This window comes from Adiantum capillus-veneris, chromosome 10, assembly GCF_014529385.1.
Source record: "Adiantum capillus-veneris isolate H3 chromosome 10, ASM1452938v2, whole genome shotgun sequence".
Taxonomy (NCBI): Eukaryota; Viridiplantae; Streptophyta; class Polypodiopsida; order Polypodiales; family Pteridaceae; genus Adiantum; species Adiantum capillus-veneris.
In genome coordinates this window covers 25,840,723-25,862,035 of record NC_140940.1, presented here as the reverse complement: position 1 = coordinate 25,862,035, position 21,313 = coordinate 25,840,723, and the positions used below count along the sequence as shown (strand labels likewise).

At 44.8% G+C, this 21,313-nt stretch overlaps 1 protein-coding gene across 13 annotated transcripts in view; it reads left to right on the top strand.

Moving 5' to 3' along the window:
• Positions 1-21,313, top strand: part of LOC147448570 (uncharacterized) — a 294,875-nt gene that overhangs the window by 24,448 nt on the left and 249,114 nt on the right. For 11 of the 13 annotated variants that reach the window (XR_015189365.1, XM_086521155.1, XM_086521154.1 and 8 more), the window contains exon 3: positions 18,233-18,289. The exons of the other annotated variants lie outside the window; for them this stretch is intronic. Coding sequence is in view for 10 of the 11 variants with exons in the window: in XM_086521155.1 (XP_086377281.1) it covers positions 18,233-18,289 (57 nt within the window). In the remaining variant the exon portion in view is untranslated. The remainder of the gene's footprint in view (positions 1-18,232; positions 18,290-21,313) is intronic. 13 annotated transcript variants of the gene reach the window in all.

The window sequence follows — 21,313 nt, the reverse complement described above, 5'->3', positions numbered from 1 at the left end:
GCCTTGAAGTCCGAGTCAGCCAAAGATGTTGGTAGTTCGTCAAGTGGTGCAAGCCGAGATTCGGACTCCAACAACCCAGTCACAGAGAAGATCCAGTTCAGTAAGTATGATGGTAAGATGGATGCTACGGTTATTCATTCTTGGTTGCATCAATTTAATGCTTATTTTGCGACAACTAAGAAGACAGGAAATAGCAAGGTTTTGACGGCAGCTATGTACCTTGTCGGTGATGCCATCAATTGGTACCACGCATGGCAAGAGGCACAGTTAGCCGCGCACCTAGAGGAAGCCGACGAATTCACGCCCCTTTCCTTCAATTGGGCCGATTTCCAAGACAAGCTCAAGGGCGGTTTATGCCACCTCAATACCTCGCACGATTGAAGGATGATTGGTGCGCTCTCAAGCCAAATGGTATGTCAGTTATGTCTTTCTCTAATCGTGTTCTGCAGCTCGGTACTCAATTACGCAAATTGGATGCGGAGCGCAAGGAGGCAATTCTTTATGGATTGGACGAGTATATCAAGTATGATGTCGAAGTGCTTGATCCAATCGATCTCAACAAGGCGGTAGCGATTGCTCTCGCACAGGAGATGAAGCACAACAAGGGAAAGCCTAAGGAAAACAAGACTTCCACAAGTATCTCTCAGACTTCTCAGAACCCTCAGAATGGTAAGAACGGTAACTCTTCTAACCAATCTTCCAATAGTGTCTCAGAAAAGAACTCTCAAAATGAACCTAAGGGTAAAGCTAACACAATTGCTAAACCTAAGTTCACTCTAGATCAAAAGGTAGCACAAGGAATTCTAGGAGGATACATCAGGTCGGAAGAGCAAGGCACTTATTCTAAGAAAGGTCGTTGTTTTCATTGTCACATTAAGGGTCACATAAAAAGATCATGTCCTAAGCTTGACTCTAATGAATCTAAATAATCCACAGAACCCACTTCCACTGTCAATGCAATAAATGACAACACGAGTGTGCCCCAAGTTTCTCATGACCCTCCCATTGATGAGTCTCTTATTAAATGTTCTGGTCATATGCCGGGGCAACGTTTTGTCATATTGTTTGACCCAGGCAGTATGCATAATATGATTAGTCCCTCTCTTGTTGAGAGAGCCCGTTAGTCAAAAATTTCCTCTTGAGGTCTTTGGCTTTGCTCCCGGTATGGACTCCCTCACCACGTAAGAGTGCCTTGATGTGTTGTTTACAGTTCAACAAGCTGCTTTCCGTAGAAAATTTTTAGTCTCTCCTCTCTTAGGATGTGATATGATTTTGGGCATTCGATGGTTTCGTGAGCATAGCCCTCTCATTGATTGGGCGGAAAATACGTTCACTTTCAATGCCAAAAGTGACTCTCCCCTTGTCATTCGTGGAGAGGAAGTTGTTCATTCTCCATTTCTCATTTCTAATGTGCAGGCGAAGATTGAAAGGATTCAGGAGAAGGCGACTCTCTCAGTCTCTTCTTCTCCAAAGCATGACACACAAGATTTGCATGATGATAAGCATGATGAATTGAATGATAATGATAAGCATGATGATTTGAATGACAATGACAAGCATGATGATTTGCATGATGATCACGATGGGATTTCTCACAAGCATGATGACTTGTATGATCAAGACGTGATTGTTCACAAGGATGATGGTTTAGTTGATGCTTTTTCTAGCGAACCTAACCTTGTTGCAGATTCGATCAATCTCGAAGAATCGATCTTGGCTTTCGAGTCGAGGTCCACAGCACCCCCCCCCCAGGCAGATTCGATCAAACACGACGAACCGATCTTGGCTCTCGAGCCTAGATCCAAAGAACCCTTACAGGAAGTACTATGTGTTCGCATGATTCGTCAGCACGCATTGTTCGAGTGTTTCATTCGTGATCGTTTCCTGTATTTTAGTCAGTGTCTTTATGTGATTCCTTTTCCTAGGCATGCCATCTTGTACGTTGAGCACGATTCACTCATGGATGAGCACGGATGTATGCGGGTTTCTCATTAAAAGATGAAGTCTGCATTCAAGGAAGTCACATTCCATGTCTCTTCCTTGGCATGACACATTCGTAGAAAGAGCACAAGAAAGTATGAACACCAAGCATGGGCATTTCCGTTGTGAATTGCCACAGTTGATTGATTTAGATCAGAAAGACAAGATTCGATCTCATTGTTTGCGTGTGTATGGTGAACGGTTTGGCACTCCGTCTATTTGTTCATCTACATTGCATGCACAGTCTTCGAGGAAGATGAGATTTTTTCCAATCACTTTACATGGAATAGGTATGTTCATGTCTTTGTGTTGGAAGTGGTTTTTTGGCTTTTCTAGAGATTTTTGAAGAAGATGGACCTACGTCCATAGACAAAGTTGAAGCATTGAAGGAGCTACAAAAGACTGTGTCGCTTTCGGCGCGGCCCAAAGAAGCAAGGGTTGCAGACATCTATGAAGTTCAAGTATCGCATGACCCACGCATCAGAGTGGGCCAGTGAAGAGTCCTTTCTAGGATTCCAGACCGTGTTGGCAATCTCCCTCAACGCCATACAGTTCGGTACCAGTACCTCACTTTGAAAAGGAGGGGATGTCACGTGACACATCCAACCCTATGTGTCCGTGGACAAGCTACAACATGACAAGGGTTCAGTTTAGTCAAGTCAATCTAGAATAGCAAGTGATCTAGCACTTTTGTGAGTCTGTTCGTAAACCGTGCATGACCAGACACTTAGAATAGATGCATATCCTCTGGTTGCACACAACATGATCATCAGCATTACCATCAGATTCCATCAAAACTCATCAGGAGCATTTTCTAGTGCACAAAACCTATTTTCCCTATTTTTGACATTTTTCACTTATTATTTTTAAGTGACTTTTGTTGGGAACTAGGTAGGGCATTTTTGCTAAGATAATATATAAGCAAACCAGAGCTAGCACTTTCTGGCAGAAGAGGCAACAGGAGCATTTCTCAATAGGCAACTTCTCAGCAAGAACCAGGAAGCCTGGCGTTTTTCTAGCAAGAAGCCAGCGTTTTCAGCCCCCTAAGACCAGCGTTTTTGGAGCCAGCAAGTCAGCGATTTCAGCCCTCAGATCCAGCATTTTGCAGGCTTTGAACCGATGTTTTTCATCCCTGCAGATCAACGTTTTCAGCCTTACAAAATAGCAGCAAACCAGCGCTTAGAAGAGCAGCATGACTAGCGTTTTTGAAGACAGCAGTAGGCCAACGCTTTGCATGCAATTACCGCCCTTGGCATCCACAACAGATCAGCCCCGCCTTGGTGCGACAGTTGCAGATTCACAGCATTCAGTTTTCAGCCTTAGCTTCGTCATCGTCGTCCGCACCATCGACGTCGACATAGCATCACTTAGATTTGCATCAGCATCTTGTACCAGATTGTGCAATCAATAGCGTAGACCTCTCTCGCCATCGAGAGAGGGGCCCTTGGAGGAGGGTTTTACAACATCCATGGTGTGGTATTCTCTTCTCTCTCTATCTCTCAGTCTCAGCACCTTCACGCATAGTGTCTATTCACTTTGTTTGTGATTACTTGCACTCTCTCACTAAAGGAACGGAAGGCTCTTCCTTCCGTCAGCAAAAGGAACCCTTGAGCATAGTTCGGAGCACTCATCTTGAGCAAAGTTCAACAAGGGATCCCATCTGGTGTCGATCTTCTCTCTGATCTCCAATGAACCCAGCTACAGCTGGTTTGTGGGCAAAAAACGGCCAAGGTCTCGTGCAGCTTCTACAACAGTGTACAAATAGGAACCACAGACCACGACTCTCTCTCTCATCATTCTTTCTGCTGCCCATTGCTCGCGTCACCTGCACATTTCACCCCCATCACACCCAACCATAGTCTTTACACACAGCAGCAGCACAAAACACTTTCACTGCACAATATTCATACAGACAGACAGTCTGTCATCACACACACACTTGCATTGCATCATTACTACATAGTTCTGCACATTGCACTTTATTAACAGAAAAAAAAAAGGAATGTACAGATTGTCAGCCAAAACCAAACAGCAGGATCAGGTTACAGATCTTCAGACCTATCAGATTTTCAGCAGGCATAGAATTTCCAGAATTGCTTCTCTCTCAGCAGACAAATTTTCAACTATATTATGTATGTATAATTGAGGACAACAAATATATTCACATGGTGCAGGTATCTTGAATAAACCAAAATGGGGTTGAGCCTCTGGATATTTGGCAGAGCAGACTGAGTGTCCCGCAGTGGGCTGTGGTAGTGCATATACCCGCATTCGGGTTGTGGTTATTACTTCTCCGGCTGGACTCAGCCGAGCTAGAGCGTCGAGCTATACCCGCATCGCCAATGGAGGCCATGAGTGCTTCGCCAGTGGAGGCCATGATCGTTTTGCTAGTATGTAAGCCCCATACGAAGGCAACCTTTGTGCTTACAAACAAGCGGATAACACAAATGGAAAGGGAGATGAAAGAATGGAAAGCAGAGACGGAGGGATGGTGGAAAGAGAAGGCCAACCTTCTTCAAATGTTCCTCAACGAAGGCGCGCAATGGAAGGAGAAACAGGACTTGCACGTAGAGCTACAAGCACTTAAGGCGGATTCACAAGCACTTAGAGAAGAGGTCACAGCCCTCAAGCGAGAGCTTGTGGATAGAGTAAGCAGTGGACTGGAAGAAGGGGAATTCTAGCCCTCGGTGATAGAGGAGATCAAGGTCATTAAGGAGCAGGTACGGATGATCACAGAGGAGGAGAAGCAAAAGGTGGTAAAGACGTCTTCGTGGATGGATGTGATCACGAAGACGCAGAAGAAGGCGGATGAGGCCGAGAAATAGATAGAAGTCGCTAAGAAAGGAAAAGGGAAAGAAACCACATCCGTTCCCACTCCTACAATCATCAACATGACTCTAGAAAAAGAGCAGCGAAGGAAAACTAGAGCCTCATGTAAGACTAACCGGTCTAAAAGACCGAGATGATGTGGTAAGGAAAGTCGAAGAACTTCTCCGCATGATGGGTAGTGAGGCTACTCATACAAAGGCATGGAGGGTAGGGAAGAAGACACAAGGCAATGGGGAGACTTCAAAAGGGAGAGCTTTAATCATCCGTTTCCCATCCATGGAGGCAAAGAAGGACTTCTTGAAGAAGCGCCCTACACTAAAGAAAACGGGCATATTCCTTGGAGATGACCTCACTCTCACACAGCTTGCGAATATGAGAGAGGTAATGCCAGAGATTCAAGCGGCAAGGGAGAAGGGAAAGACGGCCTTCTATAGAGATGGCCGGTGATTGTAGAGCGGCGCTCCACATGACGGTGAGAGACCTATGGGACCACACTCAAAGTTGCCACCTGGAATTGTAATGGATCTATGCGCCTTGATGTGGGTGCTTTTGAGGATAGTTTTACGGGAAGAGACATCGTCTTCTACTCTGAGACACATCAGGCCCCGGGGCAATCTATGCCTCACATTAGCAGGTTTTAGGAGGGGTTTTTCTACGCTCGACCATATCTTGACACTTAGAGCCATCATTGAGGAGGGAAGATCGCGTGGGAGATGGATCTATCGTAGCTTTGTGGATTTCTGCAAAGCATTTGACACAGTGCCCAGAGCTAGATTGATGTGCAGATTACAGCAGATGGGAGTACCCACAGAGCTCATTTGGGGGGTCATGGCATTATACAGGTCAGTAGTAGGGCATGTACGCACCCCAGAGGGTCTGTCCACACCGGTTTACTCCAATATTGGGGTGAAGCAGGGCTGCCCGATCTCTCCTACTCTATTTGGTATGTATGTGGATGAGGTTTCTGACTACATTGAGAGAGATGGTGATAGAGGTGCATAGCTGGCAGGGACATGGATTCCACTATTGTTATATGCTGATGATATTGTGTTGATCTCCGACTCTCTGGAGGGGATGCAACGTCACTTGGATGCTCTGCATCGGTTTGCCCAGGAAAGTGGTTTGTCCGTCAACATTGGTAAAACCAAGGTCATGGTATTTAATACCACCCCACAGTGGATTAGGAGGTCAGCGCCAGCATTCACATACGGCCAGGAGAAGGTGGAGTATACAGATGCTTACACTTACCTTGGAGTGGTTTTTAGTGGGCCAGCATTTTCATTGAGGAGGGCAGCAGAGACTAGATTGACCAGAGCCCATGTAGCATTGGGTAGATTGGAAAGGATGTGTTCACAGGTTCAGTTTCAGGAGCCTCGGACGAAGCTCTGGCTCTTTGACACTTTGGTGGCTTTTGCATTGCTTTATGGAGCTGAGATTTGGGGACCTTCACTGGATCATCACGGGAAGATAGGCCGCAATGATGGATGGGGGAACATGGAGAAGCCTCTGGTCTTTATGATCTCGCGGCTCATTAGAGCCAAGGCTTCAGTACCACGTACTATTGTACGAGCAGAGCTAGCTGCCCCGCCACTAGTGGTTGAGGCGCTCACCAGATCTGTCTCCTTCATACAGCGCATGTGGGAACTTCCAAGAGACAGATATGCACGCCTTGCACTTGAGTCCTCTCGACAGTTAGCCATGCAGGGAGATACAGCATGCTGGTATGGGGAGATGGCATCATGGTTTCAGGCGCATGGGTTCAGCATAGACAGATTGCCTCCCTTCCAGTACTCACTGGATGCGCCCTCTCTGACTCTTACACAGTCCGAGATCACCAGGCTCATTCGCCAGGACTTGACTCAGCTAGACACCAAGAGGGCATGGATACAGCCGGCACAGGAGCTAGGCACGAATCTTTCTACAGAGAGCATCTCCTCCAGCTTACGGAGGATGGTTTTGTGAGGAGGCCCAGATACATGGACACCCACTTGTCTCATGGGATACGATGTGCTATTGGCCAGATACGCACATCGTCACACCAGCTGCGGATTGAGACTGGGAGATACAACGCAATACCAGCAGAGGCCAGGACATGCCCCCTGTGTGACATCGAGCCTGAGGCAGAGTTGCACTACACATGCCATTGCCCCGTCTACTACAAGATACGAGGACGCTTCCATTGCTTGTTCAGAGAGGGCTTTGGACCATTCTCTAGAGTCATGCGGTACGAGGATCAGAGATGCCTGGGTTTGTTTTTGCTCGAGCTCCGCAGACACAGAGAGAGCCTAATGAGAGGAGAGGCCAGCCAGTCTCAGAGACAGATCATAGACTTCTTTAGAGCTGCCACTGGAAGCCCGAAGGAGTTACCACCGCAGCAAAGCTCATCGCCTCACGCCAGAGGCACACTGATCGACCGAGCGACTGAGCTGGGAAGATCCAGACGCCCAGGAGTGCGGAGGACTACACAGCATCGACGGAGGCTGCATCAGAGGATTCGGATCACTTTGGCTCGACATGCACGACGCCCGGTCAGACTACTGACCATGGAGGAGATTGATGAGATCCGCTAGCGACGATGCTGGATCTCCTGTGATCTAGCTATCGCGGCTAGCTGTTTAGCTGCTTAGTTCACACCTAGCAGTGCAGGATTCCATAGTATTTCATTTTGTCATTTTGTCATTTTTTGTCATTTCTGTCATTTTGTTACTCTTACTTTGTATCGGATCCACCACATTGTAACTTTTTGGTCTCATAGGTCACTTTGGCCTTTTGAAGACGTTAATATAACATTTCATTTCATTTCATTTATCTCTCTCTCTCTCTCACACACACACACACACACACACACACACACACACACACACACACACACATACACAGACACACACACACACACACACTCATAGCACTTTCTCTCACAGTTTTCATTCTCTCTTGTTTTGGTCTATTGCACAATCTCTCTTGAAGTAAAGGGAGGGCTCTCTCTCCCCTTCAGTAAAAGGAACCTTGGGCACGAAGTGAGCACTCATCCTGAGCATTCACCATCATTCACTTTGACTGCACATAACATTGGTATCAGAGCTCTTTGGCAGTGTTCAGTATCATCACTCAAAGGAAAAGAATCATAAAGAACCACAATTTTTTTTTTTAACTTTCTTATGATCGCACGTAACCCAATACCACTTGGGCGTGTCAATCCCTAATGTGTGTTATTGAAGAGTGGTAGGTAACCCAGAAAAGAAGGGCTTGTCCAGCCTCCCCTCATTCCTCTTTCCACTCATTGAGAGCGGACCTTGCACATTGCGGCAGGCCAATCGACGTGAGGTGGGAAAAAGCAACCTTGATGTGAGCGCAGGCCCAATGCATGGTCATCACCAGAAGCGGAATGGATACTTTGTGTGAAGGTGAGGAGAGTGGCATTGGAGAATAATCCTTCTCCGTCCTCATCTACGCCACGATTGCACCAAATCCTATGGAGACTTCGGTCAAATTTATGATGGACATGATGCTACAACAAGAGGCTCAGTGTGCTGCCATGGACAGAGAACGTGAAGAACGGATGGCAGCTATTGAGCTCGAGCATGAGCAAGCACGCGAAGCTCCATGCATAGCAGATGAGGAAAAGAGGGCAGCTATGGAGCTCGAGCGTGAGCAAGCACGCGAAGCTCAACGCATAGCGGCCGAAGAAAAGCGAGCGGCTATGGAATTAGGGCGAGAGGTGCAACGGGACCAACGCATGAGAGAGGCTACAGGTACTCTCCCTGAAGAGCGAGCCACTTAAGGAGGCCGGTGAGTCCTCACGTAGCACAGGTAGAGACCACGACTTCAACAATGCAGTCACTGAGAAATTGACATTCAATAAGTATGATGGTAAGATGGAGGCTTCTGTGATTCATTCTTGGTTGCATCAATTTAATGCTTACTTTGCGACTAACAAGAAAACCAACAACAGTAAGGCGACTGCTGCCATGTGTCTAGCGGGTGATGCCATTAATTGGTATCAAGCTTGGTAGGAGGCACAATTGGTTGAGCATCTTGAGCATGCCGCGAATGGCGTACTCCTCTCTCTGGTGACTCTCTCGTGAAGAGCGCATGTTTAGAAGCTCTTCCAATAGATCCCATTGTGATCTTTGGATCTGCTCTTGGCATGCACTCCTCACTTACGCATGAATGTCCTAATGTGACAGTCTTAGTTCAAAATGTCAGTTTTCGTCGTAAGTTTGTGGTTTCTCTTCTCAAAGGATTTGATATGATTTTTGGCATCAAGTGGTTTAACGATTATAATCCACAACTTAGTTGGAAAGAAAACACTCTCTCTCTTGCAGTTGAAGGTGCCGCTCTTGTGGTTCGTCGTGACAAGAACATTCTGTCTTTGTCATTAATCTCTCTCTCAAGTTCTCATAGTCTCTCTTAGTACACAGTCCCACATTCCAGAAAAGAATCAGTTATTGCATGAAAAGGAACCTCTCTGTGTCGTGCATTCTTTTAAGCACAACACACATTTTGTGCATGATACAGATTTAATTGTTTGTAAAGATCATCAAACCTTCAAGTTGCTCCAGTTTGTATCGAAAACACCTTGGAGTGACCGTCAAGCTAGATGGTTCCAGGTTTGTGAGCAATTTGGTGGTTTGATTGATTGTGTTCTCAGTAAAGTTAACCCCATTGCAAATATGATCAGTCATGCATGACCGATCTTGGCTCTTGAGTTGAGGTCCACAGTAAACATTCAGGAAGTATCTTTTGTTCGTATGAATAATGTATGCATTGTCCAAGTCCCTCATTCGTGACGATCTCTTGTATTTTCGTCATCGTCTTTGTGTGTTACTTTTCCTAGGAGAGCCAGATTGTACGATGCACATGATTCACTCGCGGATGAGCACGGAAGCATGAACATCACTCTAGGAAAGATAGGAAGTCATTTCTTGACAAGACACAATCATAGCAAAAGCACTAGCACGATTGTCCATCAAGCATTGGTATTTCCTTTATGGTTTGCCACAGTCGATAGTTGTAGGTAGAAAAGTCAAGTTTAGATCGCATTTTGGGCATGTACCTGTTGAAACGTTTGACACATTTATCTGCATTCCATCCACAGCCATTTAGGAAGCATAGTCTTTTTCCAGTCACTCGTCCGACAAGTCCTAGATGTTTCTATGATATTGTATTTACAGTGGATTCAGGGATATCCCCCAAAAAAGATTATTGAAGAGGACAAACTCGAGATCGTAGAAAAAGTTGAAGACATGGGAGCCGAAGCAGATTATTCCGCATCGCTTTCAACGCGGCCCAAAGAAGCAAGCATTACAGACCTTCTTGAAGTTCAAGTATTGTGGGACCCACGTAGCAGAGTGGGCCGGCGAAGAGTTCTTCGCAGACTCCCCAGAGTTGTTGGCAGACTATACGGAAGCCATACAGCTCGGAACCAGTACCTCACCTTGAAAAGGGAGGGATGTCACATGCACATCTAACCGTATGTTCATGTTGGCAAGTTGCAACTTTCTAGGGTTTAGGTAAGTCTAGGAAGTGTTCTGGCACCCTTGTGAGGACGTGCATGTCCAGGCACTTATAGTAGTTGCATACCTTCTGATTGCACAACCCATTAGTGCATTATCCTAAGCACAAGCAACCCACTGCTTGTGAACCTCTTTTGGACCACGTGTGAACCACCTCTTATAAGTCATTAATTTAATACGTGACTTATGGCATTCTAATAAAGATCCTGGGCTGAACTAACTACTGCTCGACCGAGCAAACTGGAGATATAAAGGCAGCCCCTTGGGCGCTAGAGAAGGCCAAGAAAGAGCCAGAGACGAAGGGCTTCCGGCCAGCACCATAAGGGCTCTATCTTCAGTAGGACCCCAGCGTTTTTCATCAAGCACTCCAGCCTTTTGGTCTTCATCAGCAGGCCATCAGCGTTGTCCATTAGCATCAGCAGGACCAGTGTTTGCTTCAGCCCTCAGCCTCTCATCATCGCCAGCCCCTTCCCGTGGCAGATCAGCATCGTTTTCAGAATTCAGCCACAAGCATTAGCAGCGATTTCAGATTTCAGCCCATAGCCCTCATCAACCTGCAGTTTTGAGCCTTAGCCTCGCAGTTCCCGCACCATCCATCAAGCATCGTCAGCATCACAACATCTAGAACCATTGTACTAGACTTTTTGCAATCTAAAGAAAATATCTCTCTAGCGACAGAGAGGGGGGCCCTATGAGGGGGGTTTGGGACCCCATCTGGTATCGACCTTCTCTCTCTCTCTCTCTCTCACACACACACACACACACACACACACACACAACACTTTCTCTCACAATTTTCATTCTCTCTTGTTCTGGTCTATTGCGCAATCTCTCATGAAGTAAAGGGGGGCTCTCTCTCCCCTTTAATAAAAAGAACCTTGGGCACGAATTGAGCACTCATCGTGAGCATTTACTATCATTGACTTCCACTGCACATAAAATAGCGGTGGACAACGTGCATCGAACCCTCTCACACATTGTCCTGTTATATCGCTCAGCCACACCATTAGACGAGGAACTATAAGGGGTTGCTAGCTCCCTATTGATACCATTTTCTTGGAAAAACTTAACAAATTCAACAGATGTGAACTCACCCCCATTGTCTGTATTGCGCATTTCAGCTTTCTACTTGCTTGGGTAGTCACAAATGTACGAAAAGTTTTCAAAGAAGCAAACATGGCACTTTTATTCTAGAGAAAATATTAATAAACCCATATTTTCCTAGAGAAATCATCAACAAAGGAAACAAAATATGTGGCACCACTTATACTCTTTACAGGCATGCTACACACATCAGAATGTACAAGATCAAGACGATCAGATTTGCGCGAGACACCAGAGTAATAAGAATTTCTCACTTGCTTTCCATATTGGCATTCATTACAAAAATCAAGATTTAAGCCCTTAGTATCAACACGAGAGGAAAGAACATCGAGTCCTTTTTGGTTCATATGGCCTAATCTTAGTGCCAAAGCTCCAAGTGAGAGGCAATCTCTGCCATAGCAACAAACTTGTCTGGCAAGTCTTTGCAATGCAAGAAATAAAGTGTCCCCTTCTTTGTGCCGTTCATAATTTGCATAGCACCTTTTGTGAGCTTCCAAGTACCATTGTCATGAGGACGTGGCAACTGCTAACCTTAGTTGTTGGTTTCTTTCCAATGATTTTTGTTTAATTTTTGAGACCCTCTTTTTGAAGTTGGTGGTCGGACATTGTATGGCCAACGTGAACGGTAGTTTCACCCGCAGACGGGAAGTTGGTCGGCACTGGAATTCGTATGGTAAGAGGATGTCTAGGCTCAGTTCAAGATCATGTAGGTCCCCCGTTGCACTTAGCAAGTTGGTGGATAGTAGGAAGTTAACTCAATAAAGTCATAGTGCCAAGGTGGGGTCACCGAGGGAAAGTACCCGACAGCTGGGCCACATTGCATTTTTGGATGCAGTCCCAGTGGGGATAGATGGTCAGATGACCAGTGGGAGTCCAACGGAAGCATCCCCTAAAATTTAGGGAACTGCTATTTTGGGCCAGGAAATCTGTTCACGTCATTACCTCCGGAATGACAAGGGAACATTTTAGAACTCTGCTGTCCAACAAAGAGTATACTCCTCTTGATGCTAGGAACATATTTGACATCATGCAAAACAAGTTCTTGCCCCTTATCAAGGGCCAAATAAATAGTGCTTATATCAATCGTGCAAGCATGAATATTTTTAAGATAGACTTTACCATAATTGCCTACACCAAAAGTGGTAAAACACTCCCGAGATGGAGTTACATGAAAAGAGGCACCCGAGTCCACTATCTAGGACTGACAAGCCATCACATCACCCTTGGGGATCTGTATATCCTGTGCATGAGAAACCTGGGCATCCATAGGAGACATAGTGGCACATAGAATATTATCTATGTCAGACAGTTCCTCAATCACTACATTGGAGGTTACATTGACCTCTCCTTGTTCTTGGCATTATCAGATACATTTGCTTTGTCATCCTTTTTCTTCTTGTCACCCGCATTCTTTTGGTAACAAATGACATCAGATTGCTTTCCTTTGCTCTTGCTCCTGTTCCTTTGACCAACATTAGCATTCCTTTCATCTGTCCTGTCTCTAATCATGTGAGCCGAAGCATTAGCTTCACCACTTGTCTTTCATTTAATTTCTTCATTGATTATAGAACCCCTTACTCCATTAAAGGTAAGGTTTGGGTTAGTAGACAATGAGACAACCAGGGCCTCCCAAGAATCAGGCAAGATCATAAGCAAAAAAATGGCCTTTAACTTATCATCAAAAGCAGGCAAACCCGAGTCATTCAACTCGGAAAGAACACTTGCAAAAGCACTATGTGCTCAGTTGCAGACTTTGCAGTATCCAATTGCATATGCATCAATTTACACATCAAGTGCACTTGGTTCACTAGCGTCGTGTTTTCATAAGCAGCCTTGAGTTTTTTCCACACAGCATAGGCAGTGTCAAGAACCTTAAGGTCTACCAAAATTTCATCCGCAACAGCCATTTTTACATACGCAATAGCCTTTTTGTTTGAATTAAGCCACGCCTCTGTCATAGGTGAAGGCTTTGCATCTTACAGTGCACCATCGCAATCTTTTAAGAAAATAAGCCTTGATATTCTTCACGTCTGAAGAGGAGGAGGTCATATTATCACTTTTATGCACAAAAAAACAAAAAATTGAATTTCTGTAAAAAAAATAAAAAATTAGTAATTCACTGAAATTTCACTGATTTTTGCAAAGACAAGTGCCTTAAAGGTAATACAACATTTCTAGAAGCTCCCCTTCGAATTTTGTAAAATTTTGATTTTAAAATTTTTAATTTTTAATTTTTGAAATTTTCTATAGAAAATTACAGCACGCTGAATTTTCGATTTTCTTTTCCAAAATTTGAGGATTTTCACAATTTCAAGGTGCAAACCACAAATTAATACATGGGGCAGCAATGTGCATCAAAACGCCCAATTTTCATTGCTGAAATTGACCTGTAAATGCTGAAATTTGTCCAAGAATGGACAAAAACTACCTATTGTTCACAAATTTCCTTGCAAGAGAGACTTCTCGCGATGAAAACTTCCTAAAATGGGAGAGAGAGCTTCTCGAGAGTGTAGGGCTGAAATACTCAGCTGTTTGCGACAAACTGCTCGAGGCTTTGGTACGAGTTGAGAGAGGAGGTTCGCGAACCCAAGTTGGGTGAGTTTGGGCGGCGATGCGTGTGCGTGCAAGTGGAGTGCAAAGAGATAGAGAGAGGTAGCACTAGTAGGAAACGCTAGACCAGAGATGAGGCACGTAAGTGTTTTTAGAAATCCAAAAACTCAAATGATGAGGTTTTTGGGATTCTTTTATGAAAATGTGCCATTTTGGCCACTTGGACAATGTGAAACTTTTAAAAATAGTCCAAGTAATCCAAAGGCCAATAAATGAAGTATAATGCCTGTACAAGCCCAAAATGGTGGGCTAAAATTATAGAGAAAATATATCTACGAAGCTCTCGAGCAGAGCTACTCGCTGAAAACGGTTTGGAGGAGATTGGGAGTGACCTCTGGGCATTTACCCCATAGATACTACTTCGTCAGATGTGTTTTGGCATCATAAGCGTAAATTGCGGGGCCACGAGTTCAGCGCGCGGGTAAATTATTGTAATTGGGCAATCATGCGGGCAAGTTCTTTTGTCAATGCCTTGCAAAAGCAAAACTACCAACGAACACTAAAGGAGCCGCTGCACTGCACAAGACTCAAACTAAGGCAGGCTTCACCCCGGGCATGCGAGCAAACGGTGGTTCTATGTGATTGATCTGTTGTGTATCCAAACAGTTATGCTATATTTTTTGATTCGAGCACCAAGTCCTAAGATTTGGTTAAATCTTATGTACTAAACCTAGAAGAATTGAGTTGTATTGATGACAGAATTGTATTGACGAGTTATAAGCCTGCGGTAAGGCCATATTTTGAGCCGTGTGTTGTAATGACATGACCCTTGTATTGATCATTTGTAACCATGGAATATATGCTCTCATGAAATACGGAGATAGTTTGATTGTGTGCAAGTTGTAAGAGGTTTATAGACATTGCTTGAGTCTAAGTGACTAAGCAAGACCACCTCATGGAGCACAAATTAGCGTGTGTGGCCATGTTTAATGGAGAAAAATTCTCTACATGGAAAAGTAAAACCATGATTTATTAATGCGCAAAGGGTTATGGCATCTAATAGAGCCAAATGATATCAAGCTCAACGTTTATTGCACCTAATCAAGATGATGTCATCTCAAATATTGCTGGGATCATGGACGCAAAGGACGCTTGAGGTGCTCTCAACGAGGAGTTTGGCACCGCATCAAAGAGCTCGAAGACCAATTTGTTGATGCAGTTCTACAAATTGAAGACGAAGGATGATGAGGCGCTTGTGGCTCATCATAACAAGTTCAAAGCATTGAAGCAACAAGTGCTTGGAGTACAAAAGCAGATTCTTGATGATGAAGCCATAGTAGTTCTACTCAATAGTGTTGACAAGGCACCATTTGACACGCTAGTGTCTACCTCACAAAATATGGAGAAGAAGCTTGATGAAGTAATTTTTGCGCTCTTGGAGTTTGATTCAAAGCACAGAACTGAGAGAGATGGTGCGGCTCCAACAGAATTACCAAGAGATTGAGTGTTCTTCAACCAAGGAGGATTCAGAGGAGGAAGAGAAATCATGACAAGAGGAAGAGGGCACTTTATGTATTCATGTGGATGTGTTTGTGAGTTGTGAAAATGTGGGATTTGCATTGGCACTAGCATGGCATATTGCCGTATTTTTGGAGCTTTGGAAATTAACCCTAGTGCATCAAGAGTTCTAGCTTAAATGAATGGCAAAACTAGTGCATTAAGAGTTTTGAAAGGATGAGATGACTAGATAGACCATCACTCTGGAATATCAAGAGTTCTGAAAGGATAAGATGGCTAAGGAGATCATTATTTTGGAATATCAAGAGTTTTGAAAAAGATGAGATTGTTGAATTGGATTTTATGTGGATGCATGCTAGAGAATGTAGTGTCTAGTGGGGAATATCATTAGCATGTATGCTTGAAATCAATGTTTGCCCAAGAATAGGATTTCTTTTTGCAGGTGTAATTAGGGGTGATTATTTTTCTCGCGAGGGGGGGGGGGAGTGGAGGTGTCTCAAAATGGTGACGTGGCATGTCCTGTACTGGACTTGAAGAGGAGACTACTAGCCGAGTCCGAACTGCATTGGAAAGGAGGCCCCAAATCGCTATAGGACCAGTCTTTGTGTCATCATTGACCCAACTTTTCCTTAACATGTCCGCGATACAAACTTTTAAGTTTTTGACCAGGTGTGGAGTATCCCGCAAATCACGACAGAATTTCCTGTGGTAAACACAATGCATTTTTGGGGCTGTACGGATTGTGATGACATGACAACTTTTTGGCGGTGGGGGACTTTATGGATTCCAGGCTCTAAAGCAATCGACTTTCTAGTTTTTGGGGGCACATGTATTAGAAGTTGAGGGAGTTTTGAAAAAAAGCAACTATCCACCGAGGGGAAAAGTGCCTATGAGATTGCCAAGTTGAGCAAGCAAGGGAAGGAACTTGCATCACATGCCAAGGAAGCAATCTAAAAGTGGGAAGTAGGCCTCCTTGACAATAGCACTAATAGCTGGGCCGAAACTATAGTGCAAGTGTCTAAGGTGTGCCCATGTGGCATCAAGAACCAAAGAGTCCATTTTAACCACCCTAGCAACCATTTTGAGGTCTCACTCAATCTAATAGTAGCCATGCCCAGGTTTGCACATCAATGATCTTGCTCACCTTGTGAATAGGTCACGAACCTTCCCTCAACTGGCACGATGTTGATAGTCTGCAAATTAGGGAGGTCAACCTCAGTGGCTAAGCTCGCTATCTCCTCTAGTGAAAGAGAAAATTGATTGGTTGACTCCACGAGATCGGTCGGGGAGGGGCTTCATCAAAGTCCTTTTGAGAAGGTAGGGCCGAGTCCTCCATTTGTGTTGCTGCCGCAGCATTTGAGAGTAAGAGAGAGAGCGTCTGTGGCTGTGCAGGTATGTGCGTGCATGCGTGTGTAGCTCATTAGTTTTTTCAATACATAAATGCTAAGCCATGAGTTGCATAGCTTCACAAAGGGCTTATGTATTAATTTTTTGGCATTGAGGACCCTCATGGTGCCTAGACCAAAACTTTGCCAGCACAATAGATGCTCAAAATTTTGCTTAGCATGGTCAAGTCACCAACATCGATAGCACTAAGAGCATCCTAGTTGATCACGTCCCTCTTACTCTCGATCATAAATTCATACCCCATTATGATGTCCTTCTTCCCAACTCCGCATCCTGCACTTTTTCTGGTCAAATTCACTATCGCATATTATGCATTTGCTCATGAGTCATACCTATGCTATACAGGCCATGTATTTTCTAGTGCACTTACGTTGCTATGTTATGCTTATAAGAAAGCTTCATGTGGCACCTTCGCAATTTGCATTCCACTCAAATGATTCTCCTACTTACATTATGATCCATAGACCCCTTCACAATTATCCACTTCTACTGATGCTACTTGCGCTAGTGATGATCCATAGAGTTTATCCACATCTTGCAATGTGTTCATTTTCTGTGGGAGTGTGGTATAATGGAAAACTAAGCACCAGAAGTCTCTTGCCCTCTCCTCCACTAAAGCTGAATGTTTTGCTTCTGCACTAGCTTTGAGGAAGCTCTCTGGCTTTCGAAACTTTTTCATGAATGTTACCATACTTTGTCGATCCAATTCTCATTAGGCTCTTCTTCGTGATTCATCTATAATATCTCCTTTAGAGAGCTCTTGGTTTTATGCAGCTACCACATCCTCAAAGATTATGTCGCTCATGAATTCATTTATCTAGTCTATGCTTCAACAAGTAGCAAAGTTAATGGTTGGATTGAAGCAACATGCTGTTTGCATTGTAGCCTCTCTCTTCATCACATCCATAGCATTAGGTGGCAGCTTGCTAAAGGAAGGATTCTCTTTCCACGTAAAAAATTTGATCTATGATCTACCCTTGAGGAGGCATGTTGAATGTAATGCCAATGGCATATGTAATAATGAATTATCTTGTTACTTGAGGAAAAGGATTCAGCTCGATTTCATTGTTGTAGTGTGGTAGTTTTTCTTGTTTGCATGCATAGGGTTTTTATAGTCTTATGGGTCACTACTATTAATTAGTACACAACTTGCAATTTGTTTTTTAGGTTAATTAGGGTGCATTGCTTGAGTTAATCTAGACAAATTCCGAGTATTGATTGTAGTTTTACTTGGAATGCATGCTTGTGGATCTCTAGTTTCTAGTTGTGTAATGCGTGCTTGTGCTCCACTAGTTTGATACATTTTTTGATGCAACTTTGTTTTGAAGGTTGGCCGTGCAGATTGGCTTGCACAACATGAAGATATAGAGAAGCTCAATCTTCAGGTAGTCTTGAGCAACCTCCTATTTCGTGATCATATATTACATTTTTGTTTTGGCTTTGCTCCAACCTCATATACTTAAGATATATTTTCGTATGCTTTTGGTCATCATACATGTACAAAAGTGGTGTATGCCTTTTGTCATATATTATGATTTCGTGATCATATATTACAATATTTTTTGGCACTGCAGTAGGTCTTCGTCGGACCGGTTAGGTGGGGTAGGCTGCTCTAGGTCAGGGCTGGAGTCCATTGAGAAAGAACTATGATGAACTACTGGATTCATGCCTCCTTCGAGTCGAATTGGTTTCATTGGGGAGCCAGGAGTATGTATCCACATGGCGTTGTTTCCCCAATCATGCAGTGCTTTAGTGTGCCGAAGCATGGTCTACCGATGAGCAAAGGAAATCCTCCTTGGACCTGGGGAAGACGAACCACAACAAAATCCAAGCTAAATGTGAAGTCTTGTACCTGCAGAGGCACCTTGTCCACTATGCCCACTGGGTAGATTGTCCTCTGGTCGTGCCAATGTAACTGTGAAGGGAGCAAGGCAGGTAGGCTGCAGAGCTAAAGCCAACATAGTGAACTCAGGCATCAGATTGATGCCAGACCCACCATCGATTATTTGACACCGGAGAATTGGCGCCCAAGAATAGATATAGTGAGACGAGGACTCCTATAATTAGTGAGGGGAGCAACAGGACTCTGAGGGTTGTGCTGGGAGGTGCTCACCATTAGGCCGTGCACCCGGGTATAGAGATTGAATGACTGTAAGGGTGTCACTTTGTAGATTTACATCTATCCAGAGCATGTCATAAAGTGACTGTTGCTGGAAGGTGTTCTGCAAGATGATTTCGGATGTAGGCTTGGCTCCTTCGATTCTCGGCTTCCTCTGGTACTTTGATCCGTTGCAAGTCAACCACTACTGCCAAGAGAGCCCCATCATCAGATAGCATGGAGGTTGGTCGGCTCTTAGCACTAGTGGATGGCTTGTTAGTTGGGGTAGGTAGACTCAGTTGTGGTAGGTAGACTCAGTTGTGGAAGTGGAGATGGATGAGGTGGACCTTCTGGAAGGTTGAGACCGAGAGCTGCTCTTTGTGCTCGACTAAGGACGCCAACAGGCTGCTCCACTTGTTGTGGCCTATCCTTAGGGGTTACCACATGAGAAGCAGGTGACGGTTGAGGGATGGTGCTCACTGCTATCAGGTTGATCTTCGGAAGTGTGAATTCTTGTTGGTTATGACTTGGGCCTAAATTCCGTGGATGCCCGTTGCTTGGGATAATCCTTACTGTAGTGGTCCTTGGCCTCAGTTTAATGACAGCAAGGAAGTGACCCTTCAGGTAAAGGACATTTGCTTTGGTAATGCCCATATTCACCGCATCTGTAGCATAAAATGGGCCGATTGGACGGGCGAGGCGGGGGACGAGGTGGTCTCTGCTCCTGCTGCATAGAGGTGGAGGCTCAAGTGTAGAAGCTCTGAGGGGTTGAGGGAGCATTGGCATGGTAAAAATTTTGAGATGAAAAAGTGATTTGCATACCTTGCATAGGAGGGGTATTCAGCAAAGGTGGCATGTAGTTTGGATGGCCATATGGGGAAACCATGTTGGATGCAGTTGCTAACCCCTGTTGGAGAGTAGGACCGATACTTTACTGTATTTGCCGCAATCCCTTTAAGTAGTAGCAATCCTTGTCCTCATGTCTAGACTTTTCACAGAAGTGGCAATAAGCTCGAAGGGGGCATTCATGTGGAGGGTGCCTTGGAGAGCAGCATGAGCTACACCAGACCATAGCCTTAGTCTCTTGCTGAGACCAGAGCTCTTCTAGCTCGCGCTTGATATGGTCCAAAGCCTTGTGATGTGGAGGCTTCTCCTGTCTAAGAGAGAAGGATCTCTTCTTCTGAAGAGCTCGTTGTAACTTTAGGGCTTCTAGTTCCTGCGTAAAGAAGTCAAGGGGTCAGATGAACTTTCTAAGAGTACAGAGGCAGTCTCTACCCGAGGAGAGTCGTTGAACAACTTCCTTGCCTCCTCTATCCTAGCCGCAGCCGCAACAAACTCCTCTAGAGTGGCTTCAGGTCTGAGACTCTCTCGGAGTTTTTGCTGAGAAGACTTAGGTAGAACCTTCTCTACCCACTTCTTAACCATAAATTCACTTGGTTGCTGGGAAATCTTGGCAACCAGAGACTTTGTTCTGGTCATGAGTTCGGAAAAAATCTCATTTGGCTGGAGCATGAGGTTGGCCAACTCATCCGAAACCTTCTTGTGTAAGTCCCCTGGTTTGAAAGCTTCACAGAACTGCTTTTGTAAGGTGGCCCAAGTCGTAAAGTGGTTCTCTGCAAACGGAATGTACCATTTATCTGCTAAGCCATCCAAGATTGGTGGGAAGAGTACTAAGTAGGCGTCCTCTCTATTGAGGCCACGACTTCTTAGAGGGATACAAAATCTCCTAGCATGGTCGTCTGCATCCTCTGTGGAGAGACCTTTGAAAGTCGGGAATTTGATGTTCACCTTAGCCAGAACGCTTGTCAGCTCTTCCATGGCTATTTGCTCATGAGCCTGTTGCTCAAGAGGTTGCTCTAACACAGTGTGTGAGAATTGTACTGGGGAAGGTGACCTGGGAGGTGAAGAACTGGTTGAGGAGTGGAGGTAGCTGCGTAGGAAGGTAGGGGTAACGGGGCTGGTGGACTTCTACTGGCACGAAGGGTTGGCGCTTCCGATGGTAGTACTTCAAAGGGCTTAGTATTTATGCATAGCTCAGGGTCTAAGCATTAGGAGGCTGTCAAGAGGATTTTTTGCTACTTGAGTGACACTTTATATCTTGGCTTGTTTTATCCCAAGGGGGGATCATTGCCGCCAGATTTACATGCTTTTTCGGACTCAGATTGGGTTGATTGTTATGACACCCGAGTGTGGTTTTTGTTTTATGCTCGATAGTTCATGGTTGAGCAAGAAGCAACCTAGTGTGGCCACTTCCAGTTGTGAGACTGAGTACAAGGAAACCTTCACAGCTACGGTTGAGTGTGTATGGCTC